The sequence below is a fragment of the Heptranchias perlo genome, chromosome 16, assembly GCF_035084215.1.
Source record: "Heptranchias perlo isolate sHepPer1 chromosome 16, sHepPer1.hap1, whole genome shotgun sequence".
Taxonomy (NCBI): Eukaryota; Metazoa; Chordata; class Chondrichthyes; order Hexanchiformes; family Hexanchidae; genus Heptranchias; species Heptranchias perlo.
Genome location: NC_090340.1, coordinates 34116031 through 34134858, shown reverse-complemented (window position 1 = coordinate 34134858; position 18828 = coordinate 34116031). Strand labels below are relative to the sequence as shown.

The 18828-nt window shown below is 41.9% G+C and overlaps 1 protein-coding gene across 7 annotated transcripts in view; it reads right to left on the bottom strand.

The window, feature by feature from the left end:
* LOC137333656 (uncharacterized) overlaps positions 1-18828 on the bottom strand; it is a 430358-nt gene that overhangs the window by 70438 nt on the left and 341092 nt on the right. For all 7 annotated transcript variants that reach the window (XR_010965955.1, XM_067997916.1, XM_067997920.1 and 4 more), the window contains one exon: positions 3943-4089. Coding sequence is in view for 6 of the 7 variants with exons in the window: in XM_067997916.1 (XP_067854017.1) it covers positions 3943-4089 (147 nt within the window). In the remaining variant the exon portion in view is untranslated. The remainder of the gene's footprint in view (positions 1-3942; positions 4090-18828) is intronic.

The following is an 18828-nucleotide window of genomic DNA, read 5'->3' as shown; positions in this document are numbered from 1 at the left end:
AGGGTCAGAGGGATCTTGGTGTGCAAGTTCACAGATCCCTGAAGGCGGCGGAACAGGTAGATAAGGTGGTAAAGAAGGCATATGGGATACTTGCCTTTATTAGCCGAGGCATAGAATATAAGAGCAAGGAGGTTATGATGGAGCTGTATAAAACACTGGTTAGGCCACAGCTGGAGTACTGTGTGCAGTTCTGGTCGCCACATTACAGGAAGGATGTGATCGCTTTGGAGAGGGTGCAGAGGAGATTCACCAGGATGTTACCAGGGCTGGAGTGCTTCAGCTATGAGGAGAGACTGGGAAGATTGGGTTTGTTTTCCTTGGAGCAGAGGAGGCTGAGGGGGGACATGATTGAGGTGTACAAAATTATGAGGGGCACAGATAGGATGGATACTAAGGAGCTTTTTCCCTTCGTTGAGGGTTCTATAACAAGGGGGCATAGATTCAAGGTAAAAGGCGGGAGGTTTAGAGGGGATTTGAGAAATAACTTTTTCACCCAGAGGGTGGTTGGAGTCTGGAACTCACTGCCTGAAAGGGTTGTGGAGGCAGGAACCCTCACAACATTCAAGAAGCATTTGGATGAGCACTTGAAATGCCATAGCATACAAGGCTACGGACCAAATGCTGGAATATGGGATTAGATTAGACAGGGCTTGATGGCCGGCGCGGACATGATGGGCCGAAGGGCCTCTATCCGTGCTGTATAACTCTATGACTCTATGACTCTAAAGTCAGCATGGCTTTACGAAGGGGAAGTCATGTCTGACAAATTTGCTTGAGTTCTTTGAGGACATAACGTGCAGGGTGGATAAAGGGGAACCAGTGGACGTAGTGTATTTCGACTTCCAGAAGGCATTCGACAAGGTGCCACATAAAAGATTATTGCTCAAGATAAAGAATCACTGGATTGGGGGTAATATTCTGGCATGTGTGGAGGATTGGTTATCTAACAGGAAGCAAAGAGTTGGGATAAATGGTTCATTCTCGGACTGGCAACCAGTAGCCAGTGGTGTTCTGCAGGGGTCGGTGCTGGGTCCCCAACTCTTTACAATCTATATTAACGATTTGGAGGAGGGGACCGAGTGTAACATATCAAAGTTTGCAGATGATACAAAGATGGGAGGGAAAGTAGAGAGTGAGGAGGACATAAAAAACCTACAAGGGGATATAGACAGGCTGGGTGAGTGGGCGGAGATTTGGCAGATGCAATACAATATTGGAAAATGTGAGGTTATGCACTTTGGCAGGAAAAATCAGAGAGCAAGTTATTATCTTAATGGCAAGAAACTGGAAAGTACTGCAGTACAAAGGGATCTGGGGGTCCTCGTGCAAGAAAATCAAAAAGTTAGTATACAGGTGCAGCAGGTGATCAAGAAGGCCAACGGAATGTTGGCTTTTATTGCTCGGGGGATAGAATATAAAAACAGGGACGTATTGCTGCAGTTATATAAGGTATTGGTGAGACCGCACCTGGAATACTGCATACAGTTTTGGTGTCCATACTTAAGAAAAGACATACTTGCTCTCGTGGCAGTACAAAGAAGGTTCACTCGGTTAATCCCGGGGATGAGGGGGCGGACATATGAGGAGAGGTTGAGTAGATTGGGACTCTACTCATTGGAGTTCAGAAGAATGAGAGGCGATCTTATTGAAACATATAAGATTGTGAAGGGGCTTGATCGGGTGGATGCGGTAAGGATGTTCCCAAGAATGGGTGAAACTAGAACTAGGGGGCATAATCTTAGAATAAGGGGCTGCTCTTTCAAAACTGAGATGAGGAGAAACTTCTTCACTCAGAGGGTGGTGGGTCTGTGGAATTTGCTGCCCCAGGAAGCTGTGGAAGCTACATCATTAAATAAATTTAAAACAGAAATAGACAGTTTCCTAGAAGTAAAGGGAATTTGTGGTTACGGGGAGCGGGCAGGAAATTGGACATGAATTGAGATTTGAGGTTAGGATCAGATCAGCCATGATCTTATTGAATGGCGGAGCAGGCTCGAGGGGCCGATTGGCCTACTCCTGCTCCTATTTCTTATGTTCTTATGTTCTTATGAAACTTAAGGATAGAGAAAGAAACAGAGGGAACGACAGAGAAAGAAAAAGGGTGAATTAGAGTCAGAAATAAAGAGAGGGATGATAGTGGATTGAGAGAGAGAGAGAAAAAAAAGAGACAAAAGAAAAAAATGTAAAATTTAATTTTAAAATTTAAAACACCTCTAGGATCAATTGATGACCTGCAGGAGTGAGACTCCACGGCTCCCTTTCATTGTTCCCTTTCTAGACCTCCAAGGTTGAGTGACGTGCTGAGTTTTTTTTACACACTAATGATGGCGGGTGCCGTGAACTCGCAATTATTTTTCCAGCAATTTCTGGGCTATTGACCATACATAAATTATATTCACAGTTTTACATAAAGACTTCACATCTATTAATTACTTTTGTACAAATATGCCAATTGATTAACAGCTGAGTGCTATATATTCTGAGCTCAGACCAGAATTTCACTGAAGCATTTATTCGCAACTGTGAACAGAGTAGTGCTTGTATTAAACACAATAAAGCACTGCTGCTCATCATCAAAAGTGTTTGTGATCTAATTCTTCCCCTCCCTTTTTCTGTTAATTCATCCAGCCCGATAACTCCTCCAGAATTCTCCGTCACTCCGACTCTGGCCTCTTATGCATCCCCTCTTCCCCCCATTCAACTGTCTGGACACCATGTTCCAGAATTCCAACCCTAAACCCCTCTGCCTTTCCACTTTTAAGACCCTCCTTGAACCCACCTCTTTGACCAAGCTTTAGATCAGCCCCTCCTAATATTTCCTTCCTTGACTCATCATCCATTATGCCTCTGTGAAGTGGCTTGGGAAGTTTTTCTCCATTAAAGTCACTATATAAATGCAGCTACTTCTTATTATTCTAATTTATGTGCTGTGGATACTCTAATAGGCCAGTTATACTACACAGTTTTTCTCAACATGAAGTGATTTAGACAAACTAATTCGGATGTAACATCATCTGAATCTAATGTAAGCTCTGTATCAGTTGCAGGTTAACTGCAGCTTTTATGAAGTGAAGTTCAGAAAGTTCTTAACTCCTTAAAATTAATTTTTAAATTGTATTTATTTTAGTTTGGATGTATTGGTTGTCTCCAGCCTCCTTAGTGTATAGTGACAGCTCTATGCAGTGCACATTGAGTTTTCGTTCCGCCTGTTGGCTTCTGACAGCATAAAAGGGATGGCCAATTCCCTGTTAATTTTAAAATTTAATCCAGAGTCTGATCCCAGTAAGTAGAGGCAGTGGACAGCAGGTCCAAAGCTGTTTCAATTTGTGAATCCACAATGTTTAATGAAAATGAAATCAGAAATCTTGTATTTTCATAAAAGGCAGAAAAAAAAAACAAAGAATAAAATATTGCCAAACCTCTGGTTTGCTTCAAACTGGTGCAATGCTTTTTGCGTGTGTACATTGTAAAGAAAAATAAAGGTTGATTTTCCAATATTACACACCTGTATGAAACTTAAATCAATTTAACAATGTTAACAATGTATAGTAGTCAAACACACTGTGAAAGAAGATCAAGAAAAATACAATTGATTTCTCATAGTTTATAGTTTGTATATTTCAGAACAGGTTCTTCCAAAAACGAAGGTTCTTTACCAATACATACACACACATACATATTATATATAACCAAAATCAATATAAATATATAGTTTGCATTTTGGAAAAATGACAATGCCTTCCGCAAGGTTTTAAACCACACAAATCTGTCAGGAATTGGAGGTGAATTTTGCAAAGAGTCAGCTGTTATGTCCTCAGTGCTAAATGTACTAAAACATTTTCAAAAGCCTTGAAAGAAAAGTCCTTTGAAATTTTAATGAATAAGTGCATTTAAATTGAACACTGCTGTTCCGCGTTGAGGGGAATGAAGCTGTTTGTTTACCTGCGCTATTTGTTTGAGCGCCTTACATTGCTCCATGGCCCTTTGCTCCTCTTGTAACCGATTCATTTGCTGGCTGAAAGCAGATGGCTGGTCTGATGCGGCCTCATTTCTCCACCTCCTGAGAACAGTGGAGCTGTGTTTGGTGGCCTGGAAAACATCAAAGCCCAATGAAAATGCACATCTGCTCCATTTGATGTAAAGTTTTAAAAAATGCTGATCTATATATATGGCAAGCACATAAGAAAACCCCAGCAGAGGGAGAGGATGATGCCTCCAGATAGGAACAAGAATTACCTTGAAGACAATGTGCAAAATAGTGTATAAAAGCCTCAACAATGCAGCCATTTTTTTCCAGAAATTGTCATTCTTCCAGCAACTGTCAGCAGGCAACAGGTTGGAAGAGAAATTCCCAGCATCCTTTTTGCATGTTTTCAGATGTTCAAGTGGCATAAAACAAGTTGGACACACCCAAAGAGAAAATTCCTATTCTTACTATATAGTAGCAGATCTCCCGTGGCATTGCTCATTGTGAGTTGGAGGATACACTGCCTTATAACAGTGGGGGCATTTATGCCATGCAGGGGAGAACATCAGAACCATTAATTTATGGAAGTCAAATTCTATTTGGATTAAATGGTTTTCTGGGATTTTTGCAAGTCCTTTGGAGATCGAATTCCATCACTCTGTTAACTATTCTGTGAAAACTATAAAGGAGTCACCATACACAGTACTCAGTCTCCTATGACATTGCACATGGTAAGTTGGAGAATATTGTTTGTCTCTTTGTGTTGCTGGTTCTCTCTCCACCTCTGGTACCCTCTCTCTTTTATTTACTTCTTCTCTCCTTAAATCTTGTTTTTGCTTCTATCGTTTTCTTCTTTCCTTTAAGGTGGAGGGTGTGGCAGGGAAAGGAGCCATGACTATTCCTGTTACATTTTGTGTTATTTTATGAGACTCTCACTATAGTACGTCCTTCATTATTAAAGAGGCAAATGACAAATGTTCCAAGGTCTGTGTAAGTCATCATCTTTGTTAACTTCAGCTTTAAATTTGATAAGCTGGGTCCTCAGTTTCAACTGCAGATTTGATCAGTTTGCATGGAGCTTTTGGATCTATGTTGCTAATGTAAAAATTAGAAACAGTTAAGGTCCCAACATTGATACCCTACTCTGTACTCGCCCCAGTTGACATAACTCCTCTAACAAGTACAATCGGTAACAAGGAGGCATACATATGGGATCAGTAATAGAAGCACAAAGAGGCAAATTAGAAGAAATATTTGCAAACAGTTATTGGAATAAGCAATGCAATAGCACAAGTGAATTGAGGCTAAATCAATTATATTTAAAAAGCAATTAGATAAATACTTGAAGATTAATACTAAAGGACGTGAAGAAAGAGTAGATAACTCTAACATGGAGCTAGTGCTGGCACAGACACGATGGGGCAAGTGGTCTACCTCTGTGCTGAAATTTCTACAGTTCTACTTCTAATTTTAAAAAAATCAATAATTTGTTACTGATAATACTTCCATGTTTTTAAAGCTACACACTGCACTCTGACAACTCATTAGTGCAGATGAACGTTTCCGCAAAGAAAACCCTAACTGCAATTTTATTTGCCAAAGTTTGTATAGAATTAATACATGATAACAATGGAAACAGATCATTATGCCTTCCATAGAGTAGGCCACTTCATATAGCATATGTGGGTTATCCATCGGAGATATGTGTTTCATTTGTGACTTGATTGTTATAAACCACTTACACATAACACAGAAAAACTAAAAGAAAATCTTTCAACTGGGTTGCAGTAAGTTGGGTGCATGATTAGTTTTAAATCCCTTTACCAAACTCTGTCTCCATTGTGATTCCATTTCTGAGAGTGTCATAGGAAAATAGCATCATAAAATTCAATTAAAATGTTGGCAGACAGCATGTTTTGCTACACTTGTAAGCCTTGTAATTTAATTTCCAATTCATTTCTGCTGATATGTGCATAAAGCTAGGCAAGTGACTATTTTTCTAAATTAACCTTTCCTTGTACTCACCTGAGGGATCTCACAATGTGTGATTTACAAGCGTTTACTGGCATTTGATTCTATTACTGAAGAAGAGAATATAGAACCAGTTATCTGAGACTGACCCTTCGATTTTCCTCAATGCCAGAGGTCTTTGATTTAGCTTTGTTAAGAAGGGAAAAGTTAAATGCCACATACTGACGACAGAAAACGCATTTCATATTACACTTTCATAATTAAAAGTCGTGGGAGTGATTTGAGGCCTCCCCGTCTGACAGAAACAGGGTGGTAACACCCCAAAAATAGTGGGGAATAACACCCTATTGCTGCTAACGGGGTGGCCATCCCTAGCTTACCCAGGGACTACTGCTGGGTGGCCAGAGCACCTGCCTGTGTCACATGGGAGGGCCTTTTAATATGCAAATCGGGGCCGCATGACATACCCTGATTATCATTTTAGGACAGTACTGGGTGGAGCTTGGGCTGCTAAATGTGAATGAAACAAAAATAGTAAAAGGTACAAATATGTAACCGCCAGAAAGCTTGCCAAACAAGTCAATCATTTTTTTTGGCAAGGCTACAATATCTGAATGAGCAAGTAGCACAAGATTAACCAATCAAGTCACTCATATAATGACTCCACCTTGTTTTCAGCTGTTATTTTCACTCCAGTCAGTATAGAAACTAGAAATAATATTTCTAACATAAAACATAGAAGTACCTGCCAAAAGTTTCCTCCACTTAGATCTACACTTGTGCCTGGGGCTTGAGTTGGAAATTTCCAGCTGTGTGTGTTTGAGAGAAAGCGAGAGAACGAGAGAGAGAGAAAGAGAGAGAGATAGAATGCTAGAGAGGCAGAGAGAGAGAGAGAGACAGGGGGAGAGGGAGAAAGAGAGATGAGAGAAAGAAAGGTGAGAGAAAGAGAGAGAGAGAAAGAAAGAAAGAAAGGGAGAGAGAAAGAGAGAAAGGGAGTGAGAGAGAGAGAGAGAGAGTGTGCGTGTGTGTTTTTTTGCTCCTTTCGAATTCTAATATTTAAAGTGTATAGTGATGAACCAGTAGAAAATTGTTGCTGTTTATGCAATTTTATTGATTTAACTTCTGTCCGCCCCTCACAAGCCAAAGGTGGGTCAGGAAGGAGACTCCCTAAGCCACTAGTTTCCATTCCTGGCTCTGGATGGGGACCTGTTGTATCAGTAGCAGCCAATGTCCAAAGAAAGATGAGGCGCAACAGCCTCAACAAGGGTGCATGTGGGCCTCACCAGCGGTGTCCAGGCCTGGCAAACGGCATGAATTCCCCAGTGAGGACAATTTATTTTCTGGATTAGCCCCCAAAGAGGTGGTAGGGTTAGGGGCAGGAGGGGCCTGGCACTCTCTCCATCACCTCCCCCCACACCGTGCAGGGAGCCATCCCAGTTTCCAGGCTATGAGCCAGGCGGGTGACATAAGTAGCACTTGCACCTGCCTTTCCCATGCAAATGAGGTGCCCTCCCACTTGCCCAGCAAACTCCAGCGGAAGTGGGGGGCAATGTTGGAGGGCATCTGCAGACGTGATCCTGGCACAACCTCAGTGGTCTGTATCTTTTAGTATCAGTAAGGTCAATAGAAAATTTAAAAACTGAGATTGATAGATTTTTGTTAGGTGAGGGTATTAAGGGATATGGAACCAAGGCAGGTAAATGCAGTTAAGATACAGAGCAACAATGATCTAGTTGATTGGCGGAACAGGGTTGAGGGGCTGAATGGCCTATTGCTGTTCCTAGGTGTGTGATATTTTTGTATTGTGCCAGTAATGCAATGGATTGCTTCAGTAATTTTCCTGCATTTCAGCAATGGGTGCAGCTCTGTGTTAAGGCTCCAACAGCACCATGGTAAACATCCAAAGTCATTCTTTGGATCCTGGACCACCTGCACACAGTGCCACAAGAGATCTACTAGTTTCTATTCAATATATAAAACTTGCCTTTTAAAGAAGCTAAAAATCAAAACCAAAAAAAGATAAACTACCTTTCAGATTTCTCAGGTCAAATACTAGTCCCGCTGATTCAATTCTCACGTGGTTTTGTTGATTTAATATTACAGTTTTTTATTCCAGCAGATCTTTAGAAGCAATAATGCCAGAAAAGGTTGATGCTCTGAATTTTCTTGAACCAAGTCACAGATTGAACAATATGGCACATTTGAGACCACTCTGACGCAAAATCATTTATCACCACTGTCAAAAAAAAAGCGTTTTTGTCATATGGTTCAAATAAGAAACTATCAGTGTGTTATTGGTATCCATTGATACACTTGTCAATTTTGGGGACATCTTCAAAATACAGTTGTCAGAGTAGAGTATACTGCAACAAGAGCATGGGAAAATTAGGCAGTCACAGATGATGGGCGTACGTTTATTAGAGAGTTCAGCTGAAGGTGAGTGCTAAAACAGACATTGACATGCTAAGCCAAAGACAAGTTTTTTTCTTAATTCTTGGGGCTGGGGCAGGATGCTCTCGCCAAAGTGAGACATATCAGTGCTGGGGAATGAACCATCAGAATTTTGCACTCAGATGTGCAAGGATAATGTTCTGCCAATGTACTTCCCATTTCTTTGGGAATGACACACTCTTCAGTTCATTATTGTCATTAAATTATGGGTTTAGTGTGTGGTAGAAGGTAGAAACTTTTTATTTAAATACCAGACAAAGACTTAGGTTTTATTTGTAATATTTCATGTTTGACCTTGTCCAGTTAACAGTGCAACACCTTAGCAAGGAAGTGATTCTGCAAAGTATTTGAAATCAGTTTCAACAGTTAGGGAGTTAGGTTATGAACTATGTTTTCATGCTTGTGATAATAAGCATTTACATTTTTGGCAATGATGTGATGCAAAACAAGTTGCTGTTAAGTAAGATTTGCATTAGTGCTGAGGGACTACCTTATCTCATGCAGTGGGATTATTAACACCCATGGAATCAGCAGGAACAACCAAAGAAGAGCTGAGTGTGAACACATATCAGTGCAAGTACTTTAGCGATGAAAACAGTCAAGATATTGATATCATCCAAATAACAAACAGGGGAAAAAGTCTGGCCTAATTCAAATCTTGAATGGTAAATACTGCCTCCACATTGCATTGCAAAGAAAATTGGTGGATTTAGACAAGATTTTAATAATCATTTAATATATGATGATTTGAGATCATCTTGGTTGCACTAAATAAATTAATATCTTCTAAATCCTTATTTTGTTATAAATGTAGAAAAGCCTTTGCTTGGAAATGATTTGATATGGACATTTATCATGGCTTTTAGCACCTAGGATCTGTTAAGAAATGAAGCAAAGTAGACCCCAAACTACTCATACAGTTTATTATATTCATATAATATTAATTTTCATTATGTTCACAAATATGCCCCTTCAGTTTACTTCCCTTCATAATTTTTTTTGAATTTATTCTTCCCTTGTAAAACTAATTCAACATTTTTACCATTCAGTTTATCACCCATTTTAGAATTATTTTCTGGTCTCTCTCAGCTCCTTTCATATTATGTATTGTTCCCTGGTTGGGTGGGTGAGCAGGTTGTCTGTTCTGAATCCCACTTTTTAAACTGATCATTGGGTGAAGGACCAATGCGTGTGTCAGCCTTTGATCTTCCCTCCATTTTGATAAGTGCATTGAAGTTCACCTAGAATGAATGGGTTTATCCAGACTGAGTGGATGTTTTACTGCTTCAGTGCCTTTTTAGTTTCTGAATGTTTCTTACAAATACACAACATGAAGCACTGACTGTAGAACTTGTTCAAATTAGTTTGTACTAAATTACAGTAAGTGGACAAACTATTTAGCTGCCAGACTGTACATAACAATTCAAGAGTGCATTGATCTTTAGTCTGTATTTCCATGGCACTATTTCGAAGAGGAGCAAGGGAAGTTTCCCTTGTTTCCTGGCCAATATTTATCCCTCAACTAACGTAACAAACAGAATTATCTGGTCACTATCACATTATTGTTTGTGGGACCTTGCTGTGCGCAAATTGGCTGCCACATTTCCCACATTACAACAGTGACTGCACTTCAAAAGTACTTCATTGGCTGCACTTTGGGACATCCTGAGGTCATGAAAAATGCTATATAAACCCAAGTTCTTTCTTTCTTTCTCAATATTGTTACACTGAAAAAGCAGCCAGCCTCCACTCAGTGTCTCTCCATGTAGCCAAGTTTTAGACCTTGTAGGAAATCATACATGCAAGGGTTTCATTTATTATCCTGTGGCACAGGGAGTTGATACATTAAAATGTTGTGCCATTATGTTCTGATGAAGAGCACAAGCCTGAAACATCAAAACTTGTCTTTTTTCTTTACATGTGGTGGGTATTTCCAGCAGTTTCTGTTTTTATTTCAAATTTTCAACACTTGCAGTGTTTTCTTTATTCATGTTTTTACACCAGACTGCTTAGCTATTCAAAATTTCCCTAATGTAACCCTATTGGTATATTATTTATAAACAGGGCTCATTTCTCCAATTTTTATATTTTGAGCTCAGCAAGAAATTAGAGTTAGCAAAGTTTGATTTTGCTTGTATAATGGCAAAAATATATTTCTACTGCATTTCACAATATATATAACCTTTTTTTTCTGTGAAGCAAATAATAGAGGAGCCATTCCACACTTGTGGTGCACTTCTTTCATAGTGCATTGCAATAGATGGGACAGAAGGCACATTGATATGGTATCCAGGTAACACCAAATGGTATTATTTTACACCTGTAGTAACCATCACGCTGCATAATACTCCATGGAGTATTGGAGGTCCAGATGTTAAAAAAATATAAATTTTGAAAACATATGAGGATCGTCCAATGCATCAGCTGCCCAATTGTTTTAAAATCAATGTATTCCTATTGGACGCTATTGATGTAGAAAATGGTCTCAACATTTGTTCTCTACCACCTGATGTCTATGTGTCCTTGAAATCTATCCAGAATACTGTTGTAAACTTGGTAGTATTTACCTGTTGGCACAAATGACACTTCACACATAGAACAGAGTCAGAATGCAGTGCCAGTGTGTCAGAACTCACATCAATGTAATTCAAAGTAGAATTCAGCTCCGAGAGTATTATGGGTACATGTTTTTGGTTTCACATATGTTCGGGTGAATGATACTGATCAAATGAGCTGTGACAATGTTTGTCTTCCTTAATTAATAAAAAGAACATTATTGGATGTCTAAGTGCTCTGCTCTGGTTATTGTTTGGAACCTTTTTAGTAGCACACAGTACAGCAGCAAAAAAGAAAAGCCCCCGCCCCCTGCATTAACTAGGTTATTAGAAAACGGTTAAAGAGGAAAGTGGTAAAACATAAAATTAGACTAAAATGATAATAAAAAAAGGAAATGGATAATGTACAGAACACTTAAATAATTTTTTTCTGAATTCCTCCCTTTAACATATATACAGTTCAACATACATTTGGAACCTTATTAAAAGGTACTTTTTATAATAATTTGCTTTACTTAGAAAACAAATGTGTTTTCTTTATGAGCTAAAATGCTGTGGAAAATTATTCCATAATGTAGAAGTAAGAAATATACAACTGTACCCCACTTCACCCGAATATTCTGCAGCAAGGGGAGCCTGTTCGCAATATTACAAACGTATATTTCTAAAACACAATTATATTTGTGAGCCAACTAATGCTATTATTTTAGATTTACTCTTTAAACTGAATACTTTTTTTTTAAATGAGAATCTTGGGTGAACAGTCAAGGTCCATTGAATAGGAGACTAAACAAGACAAATCAGTGGTCAGACGACACCAAGCTCGTGTTTTAAAAGTCTGGAGATGATAGGAGCATGAGAAGCTGAAGGGAGGTGAGGAGTTCAATAAAAAGGAAAAAACTAGAAATATTGGAAATCTGAAATAAAAGCAGAAAATGCTGCAAGACACACAGAAATTGTTGGAAATACACAGCTCGACAGTCAGCACCTGTAAAGAGAAAAGACAGGGACACTTTATGCATATATAAATCTAAGTTGTTGATAATAGGTACACGCTTGAAACAGTATAACCCGCCTTTTCTTTTTACAGATGCTGACTAACCTGCTGCGTATTTCCAGCAATTTCTGTTCTTATTTAAAATGAGCAGTTCCGGAGCTTTGTCAATCCGAGTGTAAGATCTCCCGGGATAGTGATTATTTCATTCAGTCAGTGATGTAGTGCTTTCCACTAGAGCATTACACTACCTTGTGCGTGATCACAAATCTCTGTGACGCTGCGCACTACTGGTTCCTATGAAAACAGGGCATTTAACTTTTGGTGCAACTGTGTGATAACACAGCTAAATAAATCAAAGAGAATCTTGAACACTGGAAACTCTATCATCAACTGGATCTTCTGACTTAAATTTGAGCATGTTTATACTACATGCCCATAGCACAATTTAAAATACATGCAACTCTCCAGGTTTAAAGCCTGGGGAGATAGTATTAAATCAATCTGATAATTGAAAAAAATGGTTTTCCTTTGCTTCAGAAAATGAGAGCAGCTTTGTAATTGAAGTTGATGCTGTACTTGGAGATGTTTTGTATGTGTTTCACCCCTTCTCTAATTATAATTTATTTTGTGTGTGTCTCATTATGTTTACGTGCCAAATCTGTTGTGTTAAGATTATTCTCCCCGGATTTTTTTTTACTCTTGCCCTCTTTAGCTTTCTTATGCATCATGCACAGTTTACCTGATGTGAGCTCAGGGAGGAAGGGTGCTGTGTTAATGTATCAATGTGTTCTGCCTCATATCCTAAGTATTAAGATTATTAAATAATTCAACATAATACATACACATGCATATGTTTTCTCACATTCAGAAAGATCCAGCTGATTATAGTTTGACCAACTTGACCCCTGAGAGAGGGAGAATCTGATGCTTTATCATTCCATCCACCATTCCCATTTTACAATGCAGTAAATCACAAAACCCCTCTCACTAATTTTTCATTGCTCTCTCCATATTTTACAGCAAAGCATTTTACAACCAGAATTATCTCTCTCTTCAGTGAGCTAAAAAGAAATCCAAAGAGTGGCAGTCCAAGAGCTATGATTGTTAATGGGTGGAAGAGAGCCACCTACGCATCACTGAATTACAATTTATAACATCCTGTGAGGAATTTATATATAATACACATAAATATTCTAAAAGTGTTTTCTGATAAGCTATACTTACCATCAAAGCTACCAGCAGAAAGAAAGAAAGAAAAAAAAAGGAATTTGTATTTATATACTAGCTTTTATAACCTCAGGCCATCCCAAGGCGCTTCACAGCGAACAAAAGACTTTTGAAATGTAATCACCGTTGTAATGTAAACAAAAGCAGCAGTCAATTTACGCGCAGTAACGTCCACAAACAGCAATGAGATAAATGACCTGATAATTTATTTTTTAGTGATGTTGGTTAAGGGATAAATGTTGGTCAGGTTACGTGGAGAACTCCCGTGCTATTCTTCAAATAGTTCCATGGGATATTTTACATCCACCTGAGAGGATAGATGAGGCCTTGGTTTAACAACTCACCCAAAAGATGGCACCTCTGACAATGCAGCACTCCCTCAGTCAGCTTAGAAAATGAGTTCAAGTCTCTGCAGTAGAGCTTAACCCACAACCTTCTGACTGCTGATGGGGATGAGAAAGGTGGTAGGGAGATGAGGGAGGATAAAGAGGGGAGGCAGAGGAGGAAGGGGAGAAAAGGATGGGAGAAGGGGACTAGAGGAAGGGGATGAGGAAGTGAACAAGAGGAGAGGGAGAGAAGGGAGAGGGAAAAAGAGGAGAATAGGGGGAGACGGGTGGGTGGAGGATGTTTGGATGATTAGTGGTGTGTAAGAAAAAGTTTTTGCAGGAACCGTTTTGACGCTCAGTGGGGGGAGGAGGATTGGTGGGCAAAATGCTGCTCAATGGGGAGGGGGGAGAACCACTGAGTGTTTCAGGGAAGGCAAAAGAGTTCATTGATGATGGGGAGTGATGCGAAGAACTATGACACCACTGGTTACCCTCAGGAAAAGCAACAAATAATCTTCCTTTCGGCCCAGCAAGCTCAATGCAGAGGGACTTGTGTGATCAAAGGGGCTGCTTAGAAAGTTGATGGGCAGGTGGGCAAGCAGGTGCAGTAGGACATCAGAGAAATGAAGGCTTATGCAAATCGGGAGCCTAATACCTGTCAGCCTCCTTTGTGAAAATGGACCACTGCTGACTGCAGTGCGTGCTGCGGTCAGTTTTCTCAAGCACACAGCAGCCAAACCAATGGTCCTTAAAGGAACGGCTGGAGGCTACCACCCAGAAGGTAAGTTCAAAGTTTTTTTTTTTACTTAGCCAGATTGTGAAGTCAGATGGTCGACCTCGCTCCCCTCTACGACCTCTAGGGCTGTGACTGGCGTCCGCAGCTCGTCAATTACATGCAAATGAGGCCAATGTGCCGTGTCCTGTTGCCGGCCTCTTTAGGCGCTGGCAGTGTGCATCACACACGGATCATGCCCCACGTCGGCCGTTTTTCAATTTCTAGATCACTATGTCTGTCTGTCTGTTTCTCCTCTTTGTGGAAACTCCCAGTCTCGGATTAGTGGAAGTGGGAAGGGACGAGTACTCTCTCATACTAATCCCAAGTGTTCCACTCATCTTCCTACTCTGATCACGAGTATTCGACACACACTCTCAACACTGATATTGAACGTTCCACCCACCCTCCCAAGAGGACCAGTAACATTCCATACTGAGTTGGGATGCCTCACCCACCTTTTCATACCAATCCTGTTGCAGTTCCAAGATTGATGAACTTGATTGAATTTTTTGAAGAGGTGACTAAAATAGTGGCCGGGGAATGTCCATGGATGTTGTTTATATGGACTTCCAGAAGGCATTCGATAAAGTCCCTCATAAGAGACTGTTAGCTAAAGTTGAAGCTCATGGAATTGAAGGCAAATTATTGGCCTGGTTAGGAAATTAGCTGAGAGAGAGAGACAGAGAGTAGGGATAATGGGCAGGTACTCAAATTAGCAGGATGTGATGAGTGGTGTTTTTCAGGGATCTGTGTTGGGTCCTCAACTATTTACTGTATTTATTAACAATTTAGATGACAGGATAGAGAGCCACATATCCAAGTTTGCCGATGACACAAAGATAGGCAGCATTGTAAGCAATGTAGAGGGAAGCAAAAATTACATAGAGATATTAATAGATTAAGTGAATGGGCAAAACTGTGGCAAATGGATTTCAATGTAAGCAAGTGTGAGGTCATCCTAAAAAGGATAGATCAGAGTACTTTCTAAATGGTGAAAAACTCAAAATAATGGAGGTCCAAAGAGACTTAGGGGTCCGTGTACATAGATGATTAAATGTCATGGACGAGAACAGAAAATAATCAAAAAGGCTAATGGAATGCTGGCCTTTATTTCTAGAGGACAAGAATACAAGGGGGTAGAAGTTATAGTACAGCTATACAAAGCTCTGGTTAGATCACACCTGGAGTACTGTGTTCAGTTCTGGACACCACACCTTAGGGAGGATATATTGGCGTTGGAAGGAGTGCAGTGTAGATTTACTAGAATGATACTTGGACTCCAAGGGTTAAATTACAAGGAGAGGTTACACCAACCAGGGCTGAATTCCTTGGAATTTAGAAGATTAAGGGGTGATTTGATCAAAGTTTTCAAGATATTAAGGGGAACTGATAGGGTAGATAGAGAGAAAGTATTTCCACTGGTTGGGGAGCCTAGGACTAGGGGACATAGCCTAAAAATTAGAGCCAGGACTTTCAGGAGTTAAGTTAGCAAACACTTTGACACACAAAGGGTGGTAGAAGTTTGGAATTTTCTTCCATAAATGGCAGTTGACGCTAGCTCAATTGTTAATTTTAGATCTGTGTTTGATTGATTTTTTTTAATCAAAGGTATTAAGGGATATGGGGCTAAGGCAGATATATGGAGTCAGGTCACAGAGATCAGCCAAGATCCTATTGAATGGCAGAACAGGCTTGAGGGGCCAAATGTCCTACTCCTATTCCTATGTTCTTTTGTTCCGATAAGACTTAAAGAACGAAATGGCCAGACGCCTGGTGTGAATCCAGAAGCTGTCGCTCCATTATACAACATTGTGCTGATGCAATTCAATGGCATGGTCAATCACTCTTCAGTAATTTGTAAATAAAATAAGGAACCCCAGTCACAGATTCCAAGCATTACACCTAGGGGCCAATTTTCAGATGGGGGAACAGGTACGTTGGGGGCAGGGGGGCTCATAAAATGGCAGAAACCCGGAGTGGGTTCGGAGCCCGGCTCCAACCCGCTGACTTCTGGGTTCCCCAATGATGCATTCGGGTGTGTGCGCACCTCCCGCATGTGGGAGTCCCACCAGCAATTAAAACCAGCAGATTGATAATTTACATAGTTTGAGAGATAGTTCAGGTACTTGAGAGACCTCATTGAGTGGAGATTTTGGCAGGGGTGCAATTTTGAAGGATCCTCAGCATGTTTCCCGTGCTGTGGGAAACACTCCCTGTTATAGCAGACGTGTTTCAGCCAGCAGCCAGTGGGAGATGCAAATTATTTTTTTGACAGTTGGGGGGAATACCTCATTTATTGCAGCAGGGCACTCTGTCACTTCAGGCAAAGTTTTGGCTGCAACACCTTTGTCTTTCCACTCAAAATTCTGAATTTATACCCAAAACTCTGCTGTGCAAACACATTTACCTACTTTGCGGACCCCCTCAAACTCACACCATCAGGATGGGGCGCCATGGCTGCATTCATGACTTCATCCGAGAACAAGCAACATCATCAGCCTCGCCAGATGCGCTGTCCACCTCCGCTACGTGGAGCTCCACAACACAGTGGATACCTGCACAACAACACGGAGGGCAACAACAGAGAGAGCGGTGTCGCAGGAGGCACTACCCTTGCAACAGGGTCTACAGGCCGAGGTTCAGCTTCCTGGGCCTCTCTGAGGAGCAGAGCATACGGAGTCGCCAGGTAGTCGCAGACATCTGCAGCCTCCTTCATGCCGAGCTGCTCCTGGCTGGGCCAAACAACATCACTTCACCTGTCAAAGTCACCACTGCCCTCAACTTCTTTGCCTCTGGATTGTTCCCGGGTGCCACCAGGGACATTGCCGGGATCTCTCAGATGTCTGCACACAAAGTGCATAAGGCAGGTCACCGACAGCTTGTTTTGCAGGGCCTCGCACTACGTCAACTTCCCCATGGATGACCTCAGCCAGACGGAGAGGGCAGTGGGATGCCAGGCTATGGCTGGCTTCCCACAGGTGCAGGGTGTAAGCGACTGCACCCATATAGCAATACAAGCACCTCTACATGAGCCAGGACTGTTCATCAACAGGAAGGGCTATCACTCCATCGACACTCAGCTCATCTGTGACCACCACAAGAGACTCCTTCACATGTGCGCCAGATACCCTGGCAGCTGCCACGATTCCTTCATCCTCTGGGAATCCAACATCCCACCCCTCTTCCACGCACCGAACACCCAAAAGAGCTGGCTCCTCGGGGACAAGGGATACCCCCTAAACACGTGGCTCATGACACCTCCACCGAGCAACAGCATCGATATAACGACAGCCACATTGCTACTAGGTCTATAATTGAGCATGCTATAGGGCTCCTCAAGATGTGCTTCGGGTGCCTTGATCGTTCTAGGGGAGCGCTTCAATACACACCAGACAGAATGGGACGCATTATAGTCGTCTGTTGTGCCCTGCACAACATGGCGCAACAGAGAGGGGTGCCGCTGGAGGAGGCCCCATCTACATCTGCCACCCACATTGAGGAGGAGAAGGAAGTGGAGGAGGATGAGGACGAGGCTGAGGAGGAGGCAGAGGAGGAGAAGCAACACATGGGCAGAACAGCGGCTCACCTGGCTGCTCGTGAGGCCTCGGAGTCAATGATATGTGAACGGTTCTCCTAACATCAGACAGTGTGAAGAGTCCAATCCTCACCACCTGGACAAAGCAGCAGCCATACCAGCCCCCTGTCCCTCTCCCCCTGCACAAAACAGTCCTGCAACTACACATACACCCGCTGTAGAGTGACCCAATGGGTGGCATCAAGTGTGGGTGTTCATGGTGAACCTCATGAAAGGGCCTCATTACAGAAGCCAGTCAAGAATGGCCAAGACGTGGCAGTAGTGGTGACAATAATAATATTTAATGTGCGATTAACAAAAAGCAAATATAAATTTAAAAATGACAAACCGTCAAACACCCTTGTGCATCCCCTTTGTGCTCACAAAACCTTTGCCTTACACTTACGACTACTCCTACGTGGTGCATCCCCTGTGGCTGCAGCAGAGGTAGTTGCAGGTTGCTCGTGTTCATGCCCTGACCGATTAGATGCTTTGGGCCTGCGCCCTCTGGGTTTTGGTGCCGTGAGGGCCCCTACAAAGACTGCTCCACCTGCACCTGTGCAGGGGCAGACTCGGCCGCCTGGAGAGGAGGCAGCATTGCAGGTACTGGTTGAGAGGTGGGCAACGGGTAAGACGTGGGAGCGCCTAGAGTGGCGTCCCCACTTCCATGTCCCCTTTCGTCATCTTCCCTCCCCTGGGCGAGGCCCATACCACTCCTACCACTCTGCTGGACGACAGTTTGGAGGACATGTGTGAAGCCTTGTAAGGCCAGTGCCAGAGTATCTGCCTGCCTGTTTAAGGTGGCAGAATGTTGTTCACCCTGAAGGGCCGTTGACAGGGCCTCAATGGACTCATTGGTGAGCCGTGCTTGAAGCTCCATGGAGGCTAGCCTTCCCTCCATCGCAGACATTCCCGCACTTACCCGCGACACTTTCTCAGAGATGCCCTCACATCCCTGTGACAGTACCTCAGAGATGCCCTCCCT